This window comes from Electrona antarctica (assembly GCF_951216825.1).
Source record: "Electrona antarctica genome assembly, chromosome: 16".
In the NCBI taxonomy this organism is placed as follows: Eukaryota; Metazoa; Chordata; class Actinopteri; order Myctophiformes; family Myctophidae; genus Electrona; species Electrona antarctica.
In genome coordinates this window covers 12,306,258-12,327,191 of record NC_136797.1, presented here as the reverse complement: position 1 = coordinate 12,327,191, position 20,934 = coordinate 12,306,258, and the positions used below count along the sequence as shown (strand labels likewise).

General features: G+C 44.9%; 3 protein-coding genes across 5 annotated transcripts in view; 1 reads left to right on the top strand and 2 right to left on the bottom strand.

The window, feature by feature from the left end:
- Positions 1 to 20,934, bottom strand: part of ak3 (adenylate kinase 3) — a 465,380-nt gene that overhangs the window by 325,287 nt on the left and 119,159 nt on the right. The gene's annotated exons all lie outside the window — the stretch shown is intronic.
- The window catches only part of LOC306939794 (adenosine receptor A2b-like), a 40,719-nt gene that overhangs the window by 4,324 nt on the left and 15,461 nt on the right, over positions 1 to 20,934 (top strand). The window contains exon 1 of one of the 3 annotated variants that reach the window (XM_079524499.1): positions 17,645 to 17,675. The exons of the other annotated variants lie outside the window; for them this stretch is intronic. The gene's annotated coding sequence lies outside the window, so the exon portion shown is untranslated. Of the gene's footprint in view, positions 1 to 17,644; positions 17,676 to 20,934 lie in introns of those variants that run through there. 3 annotated transcript variants of the gene reach the window in all.
- Positions 1,373 to 5,908, bottom strand: LOC306940236 (E3 ubiquitin-protein ligase TRIP12-like; the record flags this gene model as incomplete). The annotated part of the gene is made up of 1 exon (XM_079525260.1): positions 1,373 to 5,908. The coding sequence occupies exon 1, from the start codon at positions 5,843 to 5,845 to the stop codon at positions 1,373 to 1,375; it is 4,473 nt and encodes a 1,490-aa protein (XP_079381386.1). The 5' UTR covers positions 5,846 to 5,908.

Sequence of the window (20,934 nt, the reverse complement as noted above, 5' to 3'; positions counted from 1 at the left end):
TATCAAACGCATGTGATACTGGACCTGGCATGATGTGACGATAAATGCCAAATATATTGGCTACAGTAACGTTGTGGCTTGCTAAAGGGGGAAAAAACAATTCCATAATGTTAACTGCAGCCTGAAAAATATGCTGCTGTTGGTTAAATGATTAGTGACCTACCGAACCTAGTCAGTTCTTGTGATTCACGTTGCTTCTGGGAAGCAACCTCAGGCCTATAGTAGGCCTCCAAAGACATGCTGATCCACCTGTACAAAACTTAATCAAAATGAGAGCACTTTGCAAACTCCCCATGTGTCTATGGTAGTTAATAGTTTATTATGAATTAATTGAGACCGAAACAGGCCAGCCACATATCAGACTCCCAGATACACAGACCCACCTGTATAATAATTATAAAGGACAAAATGACTGTACTACTAGGTAAGAGAAAGTCACCCAATAGTAGGCCTATCATTTGAGTAAAAGTCTTATCGAAACTAATTACCTGATATTAAATATACTTAGGTTTCAAAAGTAAAAGTACTCTAAATGTAGTTAATAAAAAAAAATCATCCTTCTCTCTCTCCTCTTTCTCTCCTCTTGATGAGTGTGAATTAACAAAAATGTTAGAAGGCGAATTTGAGAATGCTGGAATTGAATTCCCTCGTGGCAAGTACAACGTTTCAACTTTCAGGCCGTAAGAGTTCACTTCAAGGATTGTTTGTTTTTTTTTTTTTTTTTTACTTCATGACCTCTATATAAGTGGCGAGCCATGCAAAAGATGGCCTCTGTCTGTAAATCTGTGTGCCCGACTGTCAGCGGCCAATCTCACACACCTGTGGACTGATTAGCCCCACAGTTCTTGTGCACGCTATACCTCCAACATATTTTTTTCACGTATATTTTATTATTTTTAAAATGAAAATGTAATAATAATAATTATTATAAGTGTAATAATAATAACTTTAATTTTATTATAATAGAAAGTAAAGTGGATCGGTCGGATCAGGTTGCGACAGTTGTTCAAATACAATATTTGTCATAGATAACTGAACGCTACAGAAGAAAAACAGTCTAAGTCCACACTATTTATCCATAATGTATAAATGATAGATAAGGAGTCAGGACAATGAGGCCTTTTCGTGGAGGGGTCAGAATGAAATTTGGACTTAGACTGTTTTTCGTCTGTGGTACTCTGACGAGGGAGATCACATGGGAGTCACGACCGTTATTAGACCCTGTTGTGTTACGTTACATTATAGCATCTTGCTGACAGGGAAAGCTGCATCTGCCATCATGTATCATATGTTCAAAAAAGAACGACTATAAGGAACTATAAGGAACTCATGACTTTTTTTTCAGACATTTGAATGTTGAGATGTGGCGGCATCAGGAAAGGTGGAACGACTGGTCGCCGTCACGGGCTGCCATTAACAGTTTCTCACGCATGATCTCTATGCTGGAGTAATCGGGCAGCTTCAGGTAATTGACACAGGTCATGACCGAGGGGAGGTAAATGTCCGCATTCTCTGTGGACGCGAATGTCGTCCTGACGATGGTAAGAGGGGGGTTCAGACTCCGGAACCCTCCCACAGGCAGTCTCGGGCTTCCCGTTACGAACTGCAGGAAAAGCCTCTGCTGCTCGAAGTCAAAGTTACTCAGCACCTCGAACAGGAACTGCACCGCGCGGCTGTCATGCGTGTAGCCGTGGTCGGAGCGACAGCACTCCATCAGTGTCTTGACATCCCACGTCTCTGATTTGTTGCCGCACAGCAGCTGGTCCAACTCCTCCGGATAGAAATACTGCAGGTGATGCAGGGGGAAGACCGACTCGAAGCCTTCCCTGAACGACTCAAACTGGCTGGACACGCCTTCGTTAAGCGTCCAGTACACCACCAACCTGAGGTATTCCTCCAGGTTGTAGATGGTGACGGGGACGTCTTTACCCCCCTTCTTCAGTTCAATGTCGTAGAACCCTGGTAAGGTGAAGTCCAACATCAGGTCCCCAACAGAGCAACCGTTCATGTTCAGGCTCTCCAGCGCTTCCTGCAGGCTCTCCCTTGTCAGTGTTCGATCCTGCTCCAGCCTTTTCTTTTGGCGGACGATACCCTCCAGCTGCTGGATTGACTTGTATATGCCAAGGTCGATGTTGACCAGGTCATGGGAGCTGATGGAGATTTCGTGCCTCAACATCCACTTGTAGAAAGGCAAACCTAAGGGCAGATCCAACAGTTTGAAGTCGATCATGGCTTTGGCCATCAGCTTTCCCAAGAAGCAGAACTTTGCTTTGATTTTGGTGATGTGTTCTGAGTTGGTTGTCCTACCGAAGGGAACTACAAACAGTCCACTGGAGTTGAACATGTACTTGGTTCCCTCTTGGTTTCCTTTAGGGTCGGCCAAGGTGATCTCTTCACCCCTCCATAGCCCCAGGTCAGCCTGCTGGAGCTCCTGAGATACCAGAGCGTAAAACTCCATAGTAGGGCCCAGGCCTGTGCCCACCTCGTTCTCATATTGGATCTCCAGCATGCCCTTGGAGTTACCAAGGTCCTGCATCACAACCTCTGCCTGTTTTAAGAGTTCCTCGCGGTTTATCACCCTCTTTTCACGATTCAGACGCGTCGCCACTCGGCTGTCCCGAAAGTCCGATTGATTGATCTTGGGGCTGGTGTCAAGTAGGCGCTGCATGGCTCTGTCGCGGTCAAAGGCTGTCGCGTAGAACAGCCGCTGCCTCGTGTTGAAAGGGAAGAAGAAGGGGCTAGTTTTTCCAAGTTCCATGAGCCAGGAGGGGATGTTCCCCGTCAGGATTACCAGCGGGTCTTGTAACTGACGGTTGGCCTTTACTGCCAGCTTACTGTTGATGAACTCATTAGTGGGGACGATCTCCTTACACCCGGCATCGTCATACAAGTAGAACCAGTATCTACTCACGGAGTGGAGGACCCGCAGGAGCAGGGTGACTTCTAAAGAGGGGTCCTTAAAGGTTATGGTATCTGGTGGCTCCGAGATGAGGTACGTCTCTAAAGGATTGACGACACTGGGACACACGCCGTCGTGCCACAGCTCGTCCTGTTTATTGACGTTGTGAGGTGAGCTTCCGGTAGGGTTGGCCTGCGCTTGGCACACCTTTCCTCCCACAGTGTCTTCGCTACCACCCTCGACTTCTATCACAGGCTTGTACCATATGGTGTGTGTTTTGGTCCAGATGTCAGTTTGCATGAAGGTATTGGCCTCATCATCCGTGGACTCCCTTTCGTCCCCCGTCTGAAGGTTGAAATGCTGGACGGCCTGGTACACCGTCATATTGTACGGCAGCAAGTGATCACCAATGTAGAACTGTAATCTGTGGCGTACACTGCCAGAAGTTAGTAACTGGTCCACCAGAGATTCATCGACAAGTTCATCATCTGATTTGTCATCATTACTGTTTTTTCCGAAACCTCGAACAACCATGTATCTTTCAATGGCTTGCACCAGGTCCAGTGGATTAAAATTCACTGCACTGCCCTTCCATTGCTTCACAGTTGTGCAATCTGGGTGTCTCTGTAGTTGACACCTCAGTTGATGAGTGTTGAATAATTTCATTGCGTGAGAGATCCTGGTCCCATTGTCATTACCACTGAGAAAGTCATACACTTTAACAGGGAACTGCTCCATTTGACTCAGGCAATCATTCAGTTTATGCACCAGTGACAGAAAATGCCCGTTTCCTGATGGCTCCAGTCGACCCGTGGGCTCCATTCCCGGAACTGGGCAGCCGCAGAAGACATGCAGAAATCTTTTGAGTCGCACGTCGCGGCTGATCACGTCCCTGTCGCTGTTAGAGGTTAGATAGAGCAACAACTGTTTGACCAGCCCGCTGTGCTGGATCTCAAATGATGACACGTCGGACTCTGAAACTATCCTGCAGATCTCCACCAGACACTCTACACCACCATCCACCTGCAGGTTTAGCTGCTCTGTGGCTGTGCAGAGCGTCCGGAGTACGTTCAGTGCAGGGTTGCTACCATCTACGTTCTCCGAGTTGAAGTAGCGCTCCACAAACTTACTGGACTGCTTTTTGATCCAGGCCTTCACCTTGTCCCTATTATTTGAGATTGGGTCGTTGGGAGCATTTGCCAGGCCACTCTCTCCTGCAATAATGCATGGGGGCTCAAAGGTTGCGCTCTCTGTTGTGGTAGGGCTCCTAGCCTCATCATATAATTCGTCATCATCCCCGAAGGGGGGCCAGTCAACAATGTCAGGTGTGACATTAGTAGTGGCTGCAGTGTTAATAGTGGCTGTGCACTGACTGGCCGTGCCACTACTGGCACATGCCTTGGGGGGGGGACTGGTAATCGGGACGTCCTCTGACTCTGCCAGGTTCTTCACCTGGTGCATTATGCCTCTTCTGAAATAGACACTCAAGACATCGGGAATCTTCTGCATGAGAATCTCGGCCATCTGCATGGAGCCCACGACAATCTTCTGGTCCTGGCTGGAGAGCATGGAGGCGATGTGACTGGAGACGGCGTGGTTCCTCAACACGTCCTTCAGCAGCTCGGCGTCGGCAAAGTAGATGATCCTAAGGATGGCTCTCAGGCACTTGTGTCTGACGGTGGGGCTGGCCGAGGAGCTATACATTTCATAGATGACGCCGTACAGGGTTTTGGTGAAGCACCTCGCTAGCTCGGGATCCTCCTTCATCAGCTGAGCCCGCACGTCTTCCTGCCATACCTCCTGGTGACACTCCCCCGTGTTGGGATTGGCGGGATGAGGATTGTGTTTCCTCTGGATGCCACGGCCCATGCCGGTGTCCTCGTTGATCTGCTGCATGGAGTTGAAGTCGACGATGTAGACACGGTTGTGAGTCGACACGCTGACCTCGTTCTCCCCCTTATTGTGGGCCGTCTCAATGATACGGCTGTTAGAGTGGTTATAAGTGTGCCACAGCCCCTGGTCATCACACCACTGCCAGATGGCTTCTTCTGTGGCCTGGGCACCACCGTCTTTTGTTAGCATGCTATCGACTGCGAAGATTCCGTCTTTGGGCAGACGGGGCATCAGCTGACAAATGAGGGAGGTGAGTTCATATAGCTCCTGAGGGCTCCGGGGAACTAGTTCAATCTGTTCCTGCCCGCTGCCATTGAATGAACTACACAGGAGAAAGCGCAGGGTCTCGGCTATGTTTTGTTTTACGAGTTGCACCGCCAGGAAGGGGCATCTGGAGCATATGAGGGAAAACATGCGCACAACGACGACCAACATCCCTGAGCTGAGCATCGGCGGGGTCACCAGCAGCTGCTGCTGAATGTTGCTCAGCAGGTCCTGCGAGGCCACCTGCTGCAGAAGGTTGTCCTCATGCTGAAAATTGTCCACCAGTCTGGCGAAACAGAGACAAGTGCTTTCGACAGATTTCTTATCCTGGTGCATGAGTCTCTGAGTCAACAGCGGGAGAGAGTCGGCAACAAGGTGGAACTCGTCCGGGGTAACGCTCTGGCAACAGTTGGCCGCAATGGTCAGGGCATTTCTCTGTGCATTCATGCTGAAGAACTCTAGGTACAACAGGCAGTTCGCAAGCCCACCAGCCTTCAGGATGGCTTTACTATGTTGCCACGACAACATTTCCAAGGCAGTCAGTGCCTGCTCTGCCACATCAATGAACTGGATCACCTGAAGCTTTTCCAGGAAGACCGGAATTGCACCGACAACCATGGCAGAGGACCGAGGTAGTGCCTCCATCATATATGTGAGAGCGCGGGAGGCGTGGATCATAATGTCGAAGTTATGCTCCATTTGTAACAACGAGATCAATGTGGGCACCACGTTCTTGACGGGGAATCCATGGAGTGTGTCCTCGTTGCCCATGACCAGCAGCTGGCACATCTCAATGGAAGCCTGGAGCTGCTGCGATTCATCGCCCGTCGACTGCAGAACTTGCAGCAGCTGCTGAGCCGAGGAGGGAGTCGAAGAGACGGCGGAGGCCTCTGCTTTGCCCGAGGCGGACAATTTAGAAGCCAACTTCTTGCTCTGGCTTTGACCTGAAGATGCGGGTGGCTTGGTCCGACTGCCCTGCGAGAGGATGCTAAAGACGTTTGCAGAGGACGACGACGATGTGGAGATCAGAGGGACCTCTTTGACTTTGGCAGATTTATTAGAAAAAGGGTTTTGCAGTTTTAGAGTTTTGCTCTCGGTACGAGTGGAGAAGAGCCCGACACTGCTGCTCTGAGCGGGGACAGAGTCTACTTTCTTCCATTTCCTCGAGACGGAGGGACCAGAGGCCCCGCTGCTTGACTTGCCCCGGGTGACCGGCGGGGTGGTGCCATTGGTGCCTACGGCGGAGGAGGAGACTGTGGAGGCTGAAGGGGAGGGGTCTATGGTGTTACACCCAGCTTTGGCCGAGGAGGAAGATTTGTAATAAGCCGCCAGCTTGGTGGGTTTTGCAGTTCTCCCCTCGGTACGGCGGGACCACGCCGTACTGCTCAGAGTGGGGTCCGCTGATTTCTTCCATTTATGGGAGTCGGAGGGCACAGAGGCCCCGTTTTTTTTGCTCTGACTTTGACCTGAAGATGCGGGCGACTTGACCTGGGCACCGTGCGGTAGGGTAGGCGGGCTATTGGACCCCGGGGAGGAGGAAGCTGTTGAGGCTGAGGAGGTGTCCATCGCGGTGCCGGACCCATTTTTCGACGAGGCGGCTGGTTTATAAGCCAGCTTTGAGGGTTTTGCAGTTCTGTTTGTGGGGGGGGACCCAGCGGCGCTGCTCGGAGTGGGGAGGGAGTCCGCTTTCCTCCATTTCTGTGAGGGGGGGGATCCAGAGGCCCCGTTTCTCTTGCTCTGGCCTTGAGGTGCGGGCAGCTTGATCCGGGAACCCTGCAGAGTGGTGTCGTTGGCGTCTGTGGAGGGGGGGGAAGCCGGAGAAGCTGAAGAAGCCGAGGAGGAGTCCATCACCATGCAACATCCAGCATTGGTCGAGGCGGCAAGGAAAGCCAGGTTGGTGGGTTTTTTGCAGTTCTGCCTTTATTGTAGTTCTTCCTTCAGTATTGTAGTTCTTCGCTCTACTCTTTCCTGTCTTTGTGACTCCAACCGTCCTATCACTGCAGGGCCTGTTTGCTCTCTCTGTCCGTTCTTGCTCTCGCTCTCACGGTGGTCTCTCTACAACACTGTGATGGGCTCGATTGTAGAACGGAGGTTAGCCAGGTTTCACGATCACAACATTTGCCATACAGGATAGTGAAGATGACATTTGAGCCATAGCCTCATATGTACCGACGAGCACGGAATTCGATGATTGACGTCACGCACAAGCCGTTGCCATGGCATGCAAAACGATGCCGATTTGTGCAGTTGCCCTTTACAGCTCGTCCATGAGTGCATGTCCGTGGCGTTGTAGGGACTTTGGACAATCGTATTTACACACATCTTATATACAATAAATGCATACAATCTCAATATGGTATATATAGCGTACATCTATAGTTTACATATGTCGAGAACCGTCAGTCTGACTGCAGACTTCAAACTCGGCACACGGATTGCAGACAAACGGAAGCGATGTTGAGTCGGGTCGGATAGGCAGTTGTTCAGAACCGCCGATCAGACCATTACGCCCATATATAGGCATATACAGTATGGAGATCCGGTCGTCCAGAAGTGACAATCCACAGGTTTCACGTGTGTGTGTGTGTGTGCGTGCGTGCGTGCGTGCGTGCGTGCGTGCGTGCGTGCGTGCGTGTGTGTGTGACTGTGTGTGCGAAGAAGGCTTTCAAATAATACTTGCCAGCCTTAGTCGTAACCATAGAGTAAGACAGAGTTACGACAGCTCCGTTCACTTCATGGGGCTTCAGTCCAATCATGGCGGCTCTTCTACATAGACTTCTATTGGCGAATAGTGACAAAGGCCTGAACCGGAAGTTGACGGAATGCATTGGAGTCTATGGGCTTTACAGTGACAAACCGAGTTGCATGAACCACGTGACAGGGCGGTTTTTCTGCCCCCTCAATGTCGTAACTCTGTCTTACTCTATGGCTCTGGTCGTAACAGATACACCACCGTGTCACTGGATGCCTGGAACGCCATATATGGAGATAATGACACAAGCACCAACGATATAGAAGGGCAAGGGAGTCTTGGAGTTAGGAGAGATGCAGTGATGAGACTATACTCGAATGTGCAGAACGTTGGCGAACGTTGCAAAGTCACCCTCAGCCGACTCAGCGTCTGACTGGTTTTCCGATCTTACTGTAACACACACACTCATAACTAAATTTTTGAGGTTTTAGGTTTTTTTGGGGGGGCATAAATCAGTGCTATTGAACACCCTTTACCAATGGAAAGTAGTAAAAAGTGCTTTGACAAAAACTCTTAACTCCATTGGACCCTCAAAATGTCTGCTAAAGCAACTAACTCCACCACCTCTCCCCCCTCTCATGGAAGTAATTGACAATATATAAAGTTACAACACCAACTTTGATGAGGCTGCATTGCTTTGTTTTTTCCTGAAAAATGTAAATTTTTCATTTTATATATATATAATTTCTCGATTATTTAATTAATTTAAAAAAAGTAGTAGTAGTAAAATCAGTAGCATATACCCGGTACAACATAATGGATAGTTGCAGACCTACGGTACTGTAGTTGGTGGTGCTGGTCATTGAACCCGCAGAACTTTGTGAATAAAAAGGCAAAGTGCTCTAGTGCTTTGTGCACCCGGCCACCACCCATGGATATTTTGGGTCCCTCTCCATAGTTTTTACATGCTTATGCCCTTATTAACATGGTTAGGCCATACTGCCATGTCAATGTCATGGATTTTTTGATGTTGAATGCACAGTATGAATTATTTAAGAAACACGGATTGCAATATTACAGATTGAAAATTTGTTTTAGCCTCACTAGCAACTTACATGAACTGATAGGGATATTGCAGTTGATCATTCTATCTTCATTTAACTTGTGTGTTTTAGCAGTGACGTCGCTTTTGTTATTCATTTTATAATAGTGCTCAGTAGAATAGGGCTTATAAACCAGCTCAGCTTCTCAGTGGGAAACTAGGAATGAGATTTCCAGACTTCATTGCTTCAGTGGATTTAACCTCAAGTTCACATGCAGACCATAAGCTAGTTCCCATTTTTTTCCCCTTAGCTTGGCACAGGATGGTCAAAATATGAGGCTCACAGAGGTGCCCACGTTGCACCAACTGAAGCAAATCCCTAAGGCCTCACTCACACGGTCGCAACAGATTGCTGTATGCTTGTTGTATACAAAGGGTGTGACACAGCTTGCCCCAATGCATTTCCAATGGGAGTCACATGGTTTGAAACAACATTTGTGTTGTATGAGGGGGAGGGGTGAAGTCGAAACACAGCCGAAAGCCATACAACAGCTTGTAGTCCAAAATGTGGACTACAAACCATGTGACTTCCATTGGAAATGCATTGGGGCGGCCATGACACTCACAACATTCATACAACAAGCATGCATCAATGTTTTAAAGGTCTGAGTGAGGCCTAATGCTGTTGTTGGATTGCTGTTGTTCCATCATTATTGATCCGTCGCAAATCAAGCCACAAGTCTTTGTTACGCCGTATCGATCTATGCATGCACGTTATGTACACTGTGAAATCCTCAGTGTATTTAACTTGGGAATGTACCGCTTTGCAGTGGTGGAAAGTAACTAAGTACTTTTACTTAAGTACTGTACTTAAGTACAATTTTTGAGGTATTTGTACTTTACTTGATTATTTCCAATTTCCAGTACTTTTACTTCTACTCCACTACATCTCAGAGCCACAATTTGTACTTTTACTCCACTACAATTATTTGAAAATTGTAGTTACTAGTTACTTTGGAGATTTTAATTTTGTTTAGAAAACATACATTAACCACTTCAACGCTATACATTTTGGCAATTTGAAAATAGCCGATCTACAAGCTCACAATGCGTCGCAACGCGACGCATTGTGAGCTTGTAGATCGGCTATTTTCAATACATTTTGTACACATTTTGAACTACATTTTGATGCTGATACTTTTGTACTTTTACTCAAGTACATTTTCAATGCCGTACTTTTACCTGTAACAAAGTACTTCTAAATTGCAGTATTGGTACTTTTACTTAAGTAAAACAATTGGGTACTTTTTCCACCAGTGCCGCTTCTTTGTATACACTTGAGTAAAATGAACACAGAGGCTTTTACTGTGTACCTTAGGCTGAGCTCACACCTTTCATGCAATTCTCTGCTCGTTGGATGCTCGTTGGATGCTCGTTGGGTAGTGTCATGGCCGTCCCTCCCTAGATGCATCCATTTCCCACAAGGCTTTGCGGGAAGTGGGCGGTGCGCTAGAGCGGAATGCGGAAAACAACAGACCCACGTTTATCTGCGTGTAGTTTTTGGTGACCAATATGGAGATATGTGGAGTTGTACACTGTCATAATAAAACGGATGGCTTTTTACATACAGAATGGGGCACTGGCTTGCTAAATGAATCAAACTTTCTTCGAAAGACGTCATCCTCTTCTGAACAAGCCAACACACAGAATCAGTGCCTTTAAATCTGGTACTGATTGTTGAAATGACTGGAGACAGCCGTGCGTCATTTCATCATCATCATCATCATCAGAACCTTCATTTAAGCGTGGAGTACAATTTAGGGGCAGGCCCTCATTTTCAATGTAGCCGAAATACAAAATAACTATAACAGATAGATGAGAATGAATTAAAACAGTTACATTGTTGAACAAAAGTGCTAGAAATCACGGACTGAGATTTTCGTCCTCCGTTTTAGAAAAAATCCCTGGCCATACGACAGAGATATCTATGTCCACACCCAAACGCAGAAACGCATTGAACACAGGATAAAATCACTGCAGTAGCAGGTTTCAATTGTAGGCTATATTATACTTGCTTTTATATTTACACTTATGAGGTGCCAATCATATTTTTTAATGAAGGAATAAGTACCGCATTTTAAAAGCCACCTAAATTGTGAGTGGAAGTGGAACATGTTTCTTTCATTGTCTGTCAGCATGTCACACTATGTGCGTAAATCTCCAAATCCCGACTCTCGACTTTTCTCAATTTAAAAATGATAGACACTTTACCATTGCTCTGGCGACTTGGCAAGTCCTGCACATAAATTAATAGCAGAGTCAGACCTATAGAAGTAACAAGTTGTGAGCTTGTAGAGTGGCTATATTTTCGAGCTGTATAATAAATGTCACGTTATAATGTGTAGGCTGGCTAATACAAGTTCACGCGCGCACATTGTCAGCATGTATGCACAGTGACATGCATTCAATGGTGCGCCCTTAATTACCTAAACATGAGAGAGATGTGCCATATACCACGATGCGATTCCATTCACACCTCTTTCTCTCTGCACCCTCTCTCTCTCTCTCTCTCTCTCCTCGCATGACCATGACCATGAAATGGAGAGCAAAATACAGCACGATATAGTTTCACATGCGGCTATGCACACACCACGCATAGACTTGTTGGTGTAGGCTACTGCGCAATGGCATTTGGCCTGGGTCCTTATTGGTAGGTTAATATCCACAGTTTATCCGTAGCGGTCCGCAATGAACCTATTGTTCAAGCTTCGCACTCCAATACAAATTAAACTATTTGAATAAAGGTTGTACACATCAGTGAAATTAACTTCTGGGAAAATCCCTAATTGAGAGAGTGTATAGGCCTGCACCACAGATCATATAGGCTGCATGGCTAACAGGACTTGGGCACTACCCATCTCTCTATATCATTTGATAAAGGCATATTAAAAACATGACTTGTACACCCAATGAAAATATAAACTTCACAGAATATATACCACTTCGAATTATAACAATCGGTTGAAGATTATCTGAATATCACACAAGTAAAATCTCAACTTTTTTGCGCAACGGGCCATTGCGCTGAGGACTGGCAGTGTTTTACCTATACCTATACTTGAGGACCTCTGCTTGGAACGCGCTGCATGTGGACGCAACACTTGGAGCTTGTAGATACACGGAATGACGATAAACATTTCACAGAATATATACCACTTTGAATTAAAACAATCGGTTGTGCTTAGCACTCGGCACCAATGCAAATGAAATAGCCCGCACTGGACTAGTAGGCTGATATATTTATTATTGGATGCAGCAGAGCAGAGCCTCATGCTCACTGCAGTTGATGCAACATAATACGTTTTAAAGTTGTTAACAGTGATATATAAACATGAACACTTGGATAGATATCTGTGTAGTTTCCATGCAGGCACAAGCTGCATTTCTCACCTAATTATAGTAAAAATGATATGCGCTAATAAGCGGTGACATCATCATTTCTCAAAAGCTCTGTCACTCTCCAGTCGGACTTTTCTGCGGGGCTCAGGAGACTACAACTAAACTCCGCCCATTGGGATACAAAACAGCCCTTCTCTCCTATTGGTTGGTGGTTAACCCCACCCTCTGTGTTGGGTGGACGTTGGGTGGATGTTGCGCCTACAAGCTGTTGTATGCATAGATATATGGTTGGCTGTGTGTTGACTGCCCCCCCTCCCCCTCACACAACACAATGTTGGGTCAAAGCACGTGACTCCCATTGGTAATACATTGGGCGGCCATGACACTACCCAACGAGCATCCAACGAGCATCCAACGAGCAGAGAATTGCATGAAAGGTGTGAGCTCAGCCCTAGTATTGGTACTTTTACTGTGTACCTTTGTGTACATCTGTGTACCTTAGTATTGGTACTTTTACTGTGTACCTTAGTATTGGTACTTTTACTGTGTAGTGTGTACCTTTGTGTACCTCTGTGTACCTTAGTATTGGTACTTTTACTGTGTAGTGTGTACCTTTGTGTACCTCTGTGTACCTTAGTATTGGTACTTTTACTGTGTAGTGTGTACCTTTGTGTACCTCTGTGTACCTTAGTATTGGTACTTTTACTGTGTAGTGTGTACCTTTGTGTACCTCTGTGTACCTTAGTATTGGTACTTGTACTGTGTACCTTTGTGTACCTTTGTGTACCTCTGTGTACCTTAGTATTGGTACTTTTACTGTGTACCTTAGTATTGGTACTTTTACTGTGTACCTTAGTATTGGTACTTTTACTGTGTACCTTAGTATTGGTACTTTTACTGTGTACCTTAGTATTGGTACTTTTACTGTGTACCTCTGTGTACATCTGTGTACCTTAGTATTGGTACTTTTACTGTGTACCTTTGTGTACATCTGTGTACCTTAGTATTGGTACTTTTACTGTGTACCTTTGTGTACCTCTGTGTACCTCTGTGTACATCTGTGTACCTTAGTATTGGTACTTTTACTGTGTACCTCTGTGTACATCTGTGTACCTTAGTATTGGTACTTTTACTGTGTACCTTTGTGTACATCTGTGTACCTTAGTATTGGTACTTTTACTGTGTATTGTGTACCTTTGTGTACCTCTGTGTACCTTAGTATTGGTACTTTTACTGTGTACCTTTGTGTACATCTGTGTACCTTAGTATTGGTACTTTTACTGTGTACCTTTGTGTACATCTGTGTACCTTAGTATTGGTACTTTTACTGTGTACCTTTGAGTACCTCTGTGTACCTTAGTATTGGTACTTTTACTGTGTACCTTTGTGTACATCTGTGTACCTTAGTATTGGTACTTTTACTGTGTACCTCTGTGTACCTTAGTATTGGTACTTTTACTGTGTACCTTTGTGTACCTCTGTGTACCTTTAGTATTGGTACTTTTACTGTGTACCTTTGTGTACATCTGTGTACCTTAGTATTGGTACTTTTACTGTGTACCTTTGTGTACATCTGTGTACCTTAGTATTGGTACTTTTACTGTGTACCTTAGTATTGGTACTTTTACTGTGTACCTTTGTGTACATCTGTGTACCTTAGTATTGGTACTTTTACTGTGTACCTTTGTGTACATCTGTGTACCTTAGTATTGGTACTTTTACTGTGTACCTTTGTGTACATCTGTGTACCTTAGTATTGGTACTTTTACTGTGTACCTTAGTATTGGTACTTTTACTGTGTACCTTTGTGTACATCTGTGTACCTTAGTATTGGTACTTTTACTGTGTACCTTTGTGTACATCTGTGTACCTTAGTATTGGTACTTTTACTGTGTACCTTTGTGTACATCTGTGTACCTTAGTATTGGTACTTTTACTGTGTACCTTTCCACAAGCATCAGTCTAGTTGTGCTATAGAAAGCCATGGAACAAGATCATAGCACTGACAGATTGATTGTTTAGCAGCAGGGGGGCGCAGGCAGGGGGTTAACTGGAAATGCCCTAGTTATTACAGTCGGAGAGACTGAAATGAAACATGATGAGGAAGGACACAGAACACGGATACAGCAGGCCATACAGTACATGATGAACAGTATAGCTGACAACAATGGGCAATAGCTAGCCTCGGTGCTCAAGTAGACAGGCTTTTTCTTTTAACTCACACACCGTATAGTCACCCCCCTCCCACCCCCTTTCGATGTATTCTCATGGGCCATGAGAATACATCGAAAGTCATGGGTCTCTCTTGTACTAGTCAGTCCCACGGGAGCCTCTATTGTCAGCTGGTCCGATAGGCCACTATAAGGTGCAGTCAATCAGTCGAGTCTCAAATTGCCAGGGAACTGTACGGGGAGACGGTACTCATGCTAAGAGTTCCATTTAGCACACGGGGTCAAAACACCACATCACCTGTTTTCCTTAGTGACACGTTCCATTTACTGGATGAAATTAGGCTACATTGTGTTTAAATGAAAGGTGCTTTAAAGGACCACTTTTCATTCAACCTATATAATTCCTCACTAATGTTCATGATAAAATGCCCCACCCGCCCCCCCATTTGTCCACCAGGTGCATGGGTTTGAATATGTAATTGTGATGTATAGATATGGACCACTTCCTGTTCGTATCCTCATGGTCAAGTTCATAATATTTTGTAATGAACGATTGCTTGTGACAGAACTGCAGGAATGTTCATGATCAATACGGCTATTAAATCTGATAAGCAGGTTTCCATTGTTTTTGATCAGAGTAGCTTCCCCCAACACTGAGTAGCACTTTTTAATGTATTAATTTATATGTAGGAAAGGTGCAAAAAAGAAAATGGAGTGGCACGTGTAGTAGTGTGGGTGTGGTTTAACGTGATTATTGCCACGACAGTGATGCGGTCAGGAACGAGACGTAGTCGAGTTCCACAAGCATCACTGAAGTGGCAATAATCACGTTAAACCACCCCCTCGAGTCGCTGAAAAAACATATTTTTTTAATGACAGATGTAGTCACTACGACCACAAATGTCCCAAGAAACTAGCTAGCCTAGCCACCGAGTTTGCTGCGCTCTGGGAAAACTGAGCATCTGAATTCTTTGTTTTGATTAGGTGTGGAGTGGTGCTCGTTTGAACCAGAGTAATCTAGTAAGAAGAGAGTGGCGACACTAGCGTTGACTCCCACTGTAACAATGGAATGCGGAAGTGCTCATTCTCTCATTGGGATAGTTCCAATGTTTGGAACTATAGGCCATAGGCACCCGCTTTGCGGCGAGATCAAAGCGTGTCGCCACTCTCTTCCTATTCCACTCGGGTTTGAACCATGGCTAGAAGGCTGTTTCAACCAATCAGATTGCTTCCTCGAAACGACCTGTTGTATAATAGTGGGTATAGTGGTGATTCCCTCCCAGCCTCGTACACACCGGTCCTGGATCAACACCCCTTAATTAACACAAAGCCCGCCAGAACAGTAGAAACCGTAAATAAGCTTTAGCCTGGCCGCCCGCCAAGACCGTATACAGCCTGCGTGAAAAATGTCTTTATATTCTTTAATCCATGTTTTGATTCGATTGAGTTGTCTCCCGTTAGCATCCCCGTGTAAAGTGCGACACATGGACGGCGCCATTTTGAAGATGCGCTGCACGCCGCATCCACTTGCACTCTATGTGCTGCTTTCAATGGCCTTTATCTCAAAATCGGGCGCAATGAATGTCGTTTTTTGGTCAAAACAAGGTTTTTCAACGACCGACAGCCGGCACTGTGATACTCTCGGTCGGGTTTTTTCTGCACCCAGCGAGAGAACAACAACCGGTCAAGACACCACACACACCATTATGTCATCGTAACATCCGGTTACGGATATTTGGCTCTTCAAAATATGGGTTGAAAGGGGAAAAACCTTGGCAATGCGTGATAAACAAATAAATAAATCCCAGCAGGGATTGTGTTTAGTACCATCACACGCACTAACGCAATAACGCATAGGCCTACAGTCCACAAATACTTTTGAGCCATTCTGAGAAACTATTTATTATAAGCAACACGAAACTTTAACAGTCAAAGGCATTTAAAGCTGGAGAGATTAAACACGTACTACTACGTACTAATATTCTACTGTTGTATTGTTAATCACCATCTGACTCAGTCGGATAGGCACCAATTATAGACCTAGATATGAATACAGCATCCGATATGTATGCAAATTAAAGAAATTGTAAGCAAATAAAAATGGGCAAAAGTAGCCTACCCAATAGCCAGACCCATGAGCAAAACATGTGTGCCAGGTTTGGAGGCAGTTGGACTATTGGTTTGCTGTGGGATCTCCGCCAAACAAATCACACACAGAAAGTGATTGTCCTCATTGGGGTTAGTGTTTTGTTTTTCATTTGAATACACGTTTAGCTTCCACAGAAGTTAAAGGAGCATTCAGCGATGTGGGTGATTTGGAAACCCCCCACCGTCCAACCTATAAGGTTTTTTGACCCCCAGGGGTTAACTGGGGACAGGGAGGAACTCCTTATATGGTCAGCACACACTCTATAGTAGGGAGGATTATCACAAAAAAATATATATATATATATATTCACAAAAAGTGATATTTGAATTAAGTGTAATCACTGAATATACCTTTAAACAAAATCATGTTTTGTGTGTGAAAGAAGATGTTTATTTTATTTACACATTATTCACTGAATCATTTCTTAAATCAGTAAAATATGAATGTGTCAATTAAGTCTTTATATTGCAATTTACCGTGGCATTATGATTATATCTTTATCCTCTCATTTCACTGTAGTCCTATACACGCCTTGCATACCGCAAGCATTATTGTTTCCATTTCTTTCTGTCTTTCTAAGTCTCTCTCTCTCTCTCTCTCTCTCTCTCTCTCTCTCTCTCCCCCTCCTCTCTTACTGCAAGCATTATTGTTTCCATTTCTCTCTGTCTTTCTAAGTCTCTCTCTCTCTCACACACACACACACACACACACACACACACACACACACACACACACACACACACACACACACACACACACACACACACACACACACACACACACACACACACACACACACACACACACACACACACACACACACACACACACACACAGCCAGCCACTGAGTGAATATCCGGGGGGTTATCAGCCAAGCAGCATTTGAAGCAGAGCCTCAGAGCGAGCACAGCACACCAAACCAGAGCAGAGAGGGAAGTCCCTCTCCAGTCAACCAGAGAAGACAAACTTTGCCAGTCTGGACTGTTTTTCTATTTTGTTTTTATTTATTTAGCCTACTTTTTTTTACGAGTACTTTCAACTAGTATAGCTATACTGTAATGTATCTTTTTCGTCGGTATAATCGACTGACAACATTTTCACTTTTATTTTAGGCTACCGGGTTATATAGGCTATACTTCGCTTTCACAACTGGACCAGTAAATAATGTAAGTTAATTGTTTGAATATACCATATGTACAAAATAGGCGAATGATGTTCATGACAGACACCTTGTCAAACTGATTACATCTCTGCTGTATGTTGTGTAGTATTGTGTTGTAACGTGTAATAGGCTGGCCTATATTGTGTTGTGTTGTGTGTTATATGTTGTGTGTTATATTGTTGTGTTGGCGTGTATGAGGGGTTGTCTTTCTTTGCAGTGACAATATTGAAGGCACTCATTTCTTTTTTGAGGGGCGCTAGCCCGTCCCATATGTCCAGCTTTGTGTGTTTGTGTGTATACCCCACATAGCGATGATTTGATTGGCTGAGCACGGAATATAGTGAGGACAGAAAGGCGAGGACGCCAAAAGTGATTGGCCCGGAATGTGATGATGTATGGTTGATGTATGATGATAAGAGCGCCCCTCGACTTCACACGAGTGTGATTTGTTTTTCAATTAATCCATGGGCAGGATATCAGGACGTTGATTGAGCTTTGGGTTAAGAAGTGGATGAATGTGCATGTGTTGTTGTGCACACATCACTCTTTCTTTTCACACATATAACTGCAGTGATACATTCACGTTCATTCATACGTCCACTTCATAACACAGCTATACAGATTATAGTGCAGTGCAGTTCTCAAACCTTTTCATGTCAAGGACCCCCAAATTAATGTATTTGGCCATCGACCCCCCCATCTGAAAATATGTTGTGCCAGTTTCAATGTTTCTAAAATATTTCTAGATTTTCAACAGCTATTTGTATATGTATATAGGGATAAAGTGGTTCAAACGATTTTTAATGCTATATATAATTCCGTTGGGCCCCAACTGAATTATAACACAAAGATTAAATTCCCATCAACAAGGAATGGAGAATTTACGTCATATGTAGACGAGCAAATCGGTATTAATGTTAAATTCCCATTGACAATGAATGGAGAATTTACGATTTGACGTCACAAGTGTCTGAGCAAATCGTCATGTTACGTCATGACGATGTGCGATGATAAGAGCGCCCCTCACTTCACACGGGTGTGATTTTTCTTTTCTTAACAACTTTGACACAAAATGGTGTTTTCATTGTGATTCTGATGAACAGGAACTTCATTAGTTCCATTGATCCATATAAGCCGGGAACACAAACAAACTTTGAACGCAGCCCATCCATCCGTCTGACCAGCACTTTTAACAACGCGGCAGCCATTGACACGCTTTTTTTTCGAGATTTATCTAGTGGGCCCCGCAAGCCTCCAGTGAGGCTCTCCAACGTTGAAGCGCTCGGTGGTAAGAGGTGGGACTGCAGGCGGACCCGTGGGATTTATGACGAGGAAACCCCCGCGCCGCTCGCCCGTTTGCACTTCCGCATTTTGTGTTTACTTTGTTTTTATTCCTTTTTACAGTTTATTACAGACGAGCATTTCAGTCAAAAACGGTTCCATTTTTTTCCCCGCACTTCCGCATTTTGGACACTAAATTTGGTGTCCAAATAAAGAAAAAATGCAGAAGTAGACCGTTCTTCCGGGTGCTTCAAAACGCCACTGAGTAACTTCCATCGAAATGAGTAGCGAGGGGGGGGGGGCTGTCGCTCTGGTTACGTCTCTATAGAGCGTCGCAGTCCCACCCCTTTCATGACGACGCTAGGACCAGAAGTGAATTCCTCATTCATTTTTCCCATAGACGTTTCAAAAAGTATTTATTTAAAGACGATTACGCCACGGAAAAAGCCAACTCGAGTTGTGACAAATCATGACAACAAACACAACATTTTGGGCCAAACAAATAATTACAAAGGAGAAAAACAACAAAAAAAGCCGTTTTCTTCTTCTTTCTAATTATTTGTTCGGCCCGAAAAATTGTGTTTGTTGTCATGATTTGTCACAACTCGAGTTGCGGCTTTGTACGAGGCTTAAAAGGTCTTTAAATAAATACTTTTTTGAAATGTCTATGAGGAAAATGAACGGGGAATCATTTCCTGGTCCCTGGTATAGGGGACGGGACTGTCCTTTTATTACTCTATAGTGGAGCCTGATGCCGGAAAAGGTTGAGAATCAATTTGCCCTGTGATGACACATACCTCCTGATCACTGTCTGCACATGTACTCCTATCTGTGTCTGCTAGACTATAGAGCCTCGATGATGTCACACTCTAATGCCCCTGTTCAGCTGCTCTACACACACAGCGCAGTATAGCCAACAGTAACATGACTCCAATGATGTTTGCACTATTATTGTGGTGGTGCTGGGCGGGCGGGCGCGCTGATGGACGGAGAGGAGAAGCTATCACTTCCCTGCAAAGGATGTGTATCATGCTTATCACTTCCTCCAAACGCTTTTGGGCGGACTCGCACACACACGCACGCACACATATATGCACGCACGCACGCGCACGCACAGATCCTACATTTACAATACATCCTTTACACACATGCTGGCATATATTGGAGTCGGACCATGCAGAGTAAATTACACTTATCCAGATGCATTAGAGCAGGGGTTCTCAACCCGTGGGTCGCGACCCCTCGGGGGGTCGACAAATTATTTTGGGGGGTCCCCAAAATATAATAAAAAAAAAAAAAAAATTAAATCTTATTTTCACGATTTTTCAAAAATAGCAGACCTACAAGCTCGTAGCGCGCCACTCGGTGGCGCGCTATGAGCTTGTAGATCTGCTATTTTTCAATAGCTAAATTATAACCATGCTTAAAACACCAAAAGGGGTTCCCGCCCAAAATGGTTTAAGGTTATTGTAGCAGTCAATTTATATTGGGGGTCGGGAGGGGGCGGGGCGGGGGTCCCGAGACATTGCCAAAGCATTTCCGGGGGTCCCCGGCCAAAAACGTTGAGAACCCCTGCATTAGAGAGATAACTAGGGCTGTGCCAACTGCCAAGTTCCTGCACCACCACTTATCATAACAGATTACGTCTCCTCGTGAGTTTCACACAGACTTCATGGATCCTCTTGTGCAGCATATCGTTGGAAGAAATGCCAGGATTTGTTTTACTTAAAGGGGAAAACCACCCATTTTCAACATTTTACTATGTCATTAATATACCTTAGAGCTGTTGTGTGGAAATAATAAAAAGTCCCCCCCATTCTGTGTTTCCTAGAACTGTAATTATGAAAAAAATCATTAACATGGTGAAACACATCTTGATGACATCATCAAGATGTGTTTCACCATGTTAATGATTTTTTCAGACCTCTAGTTCTAGGAAACACAGAATGGGGGAACTTTTTTATTATTTCCAGCTCTAAGGT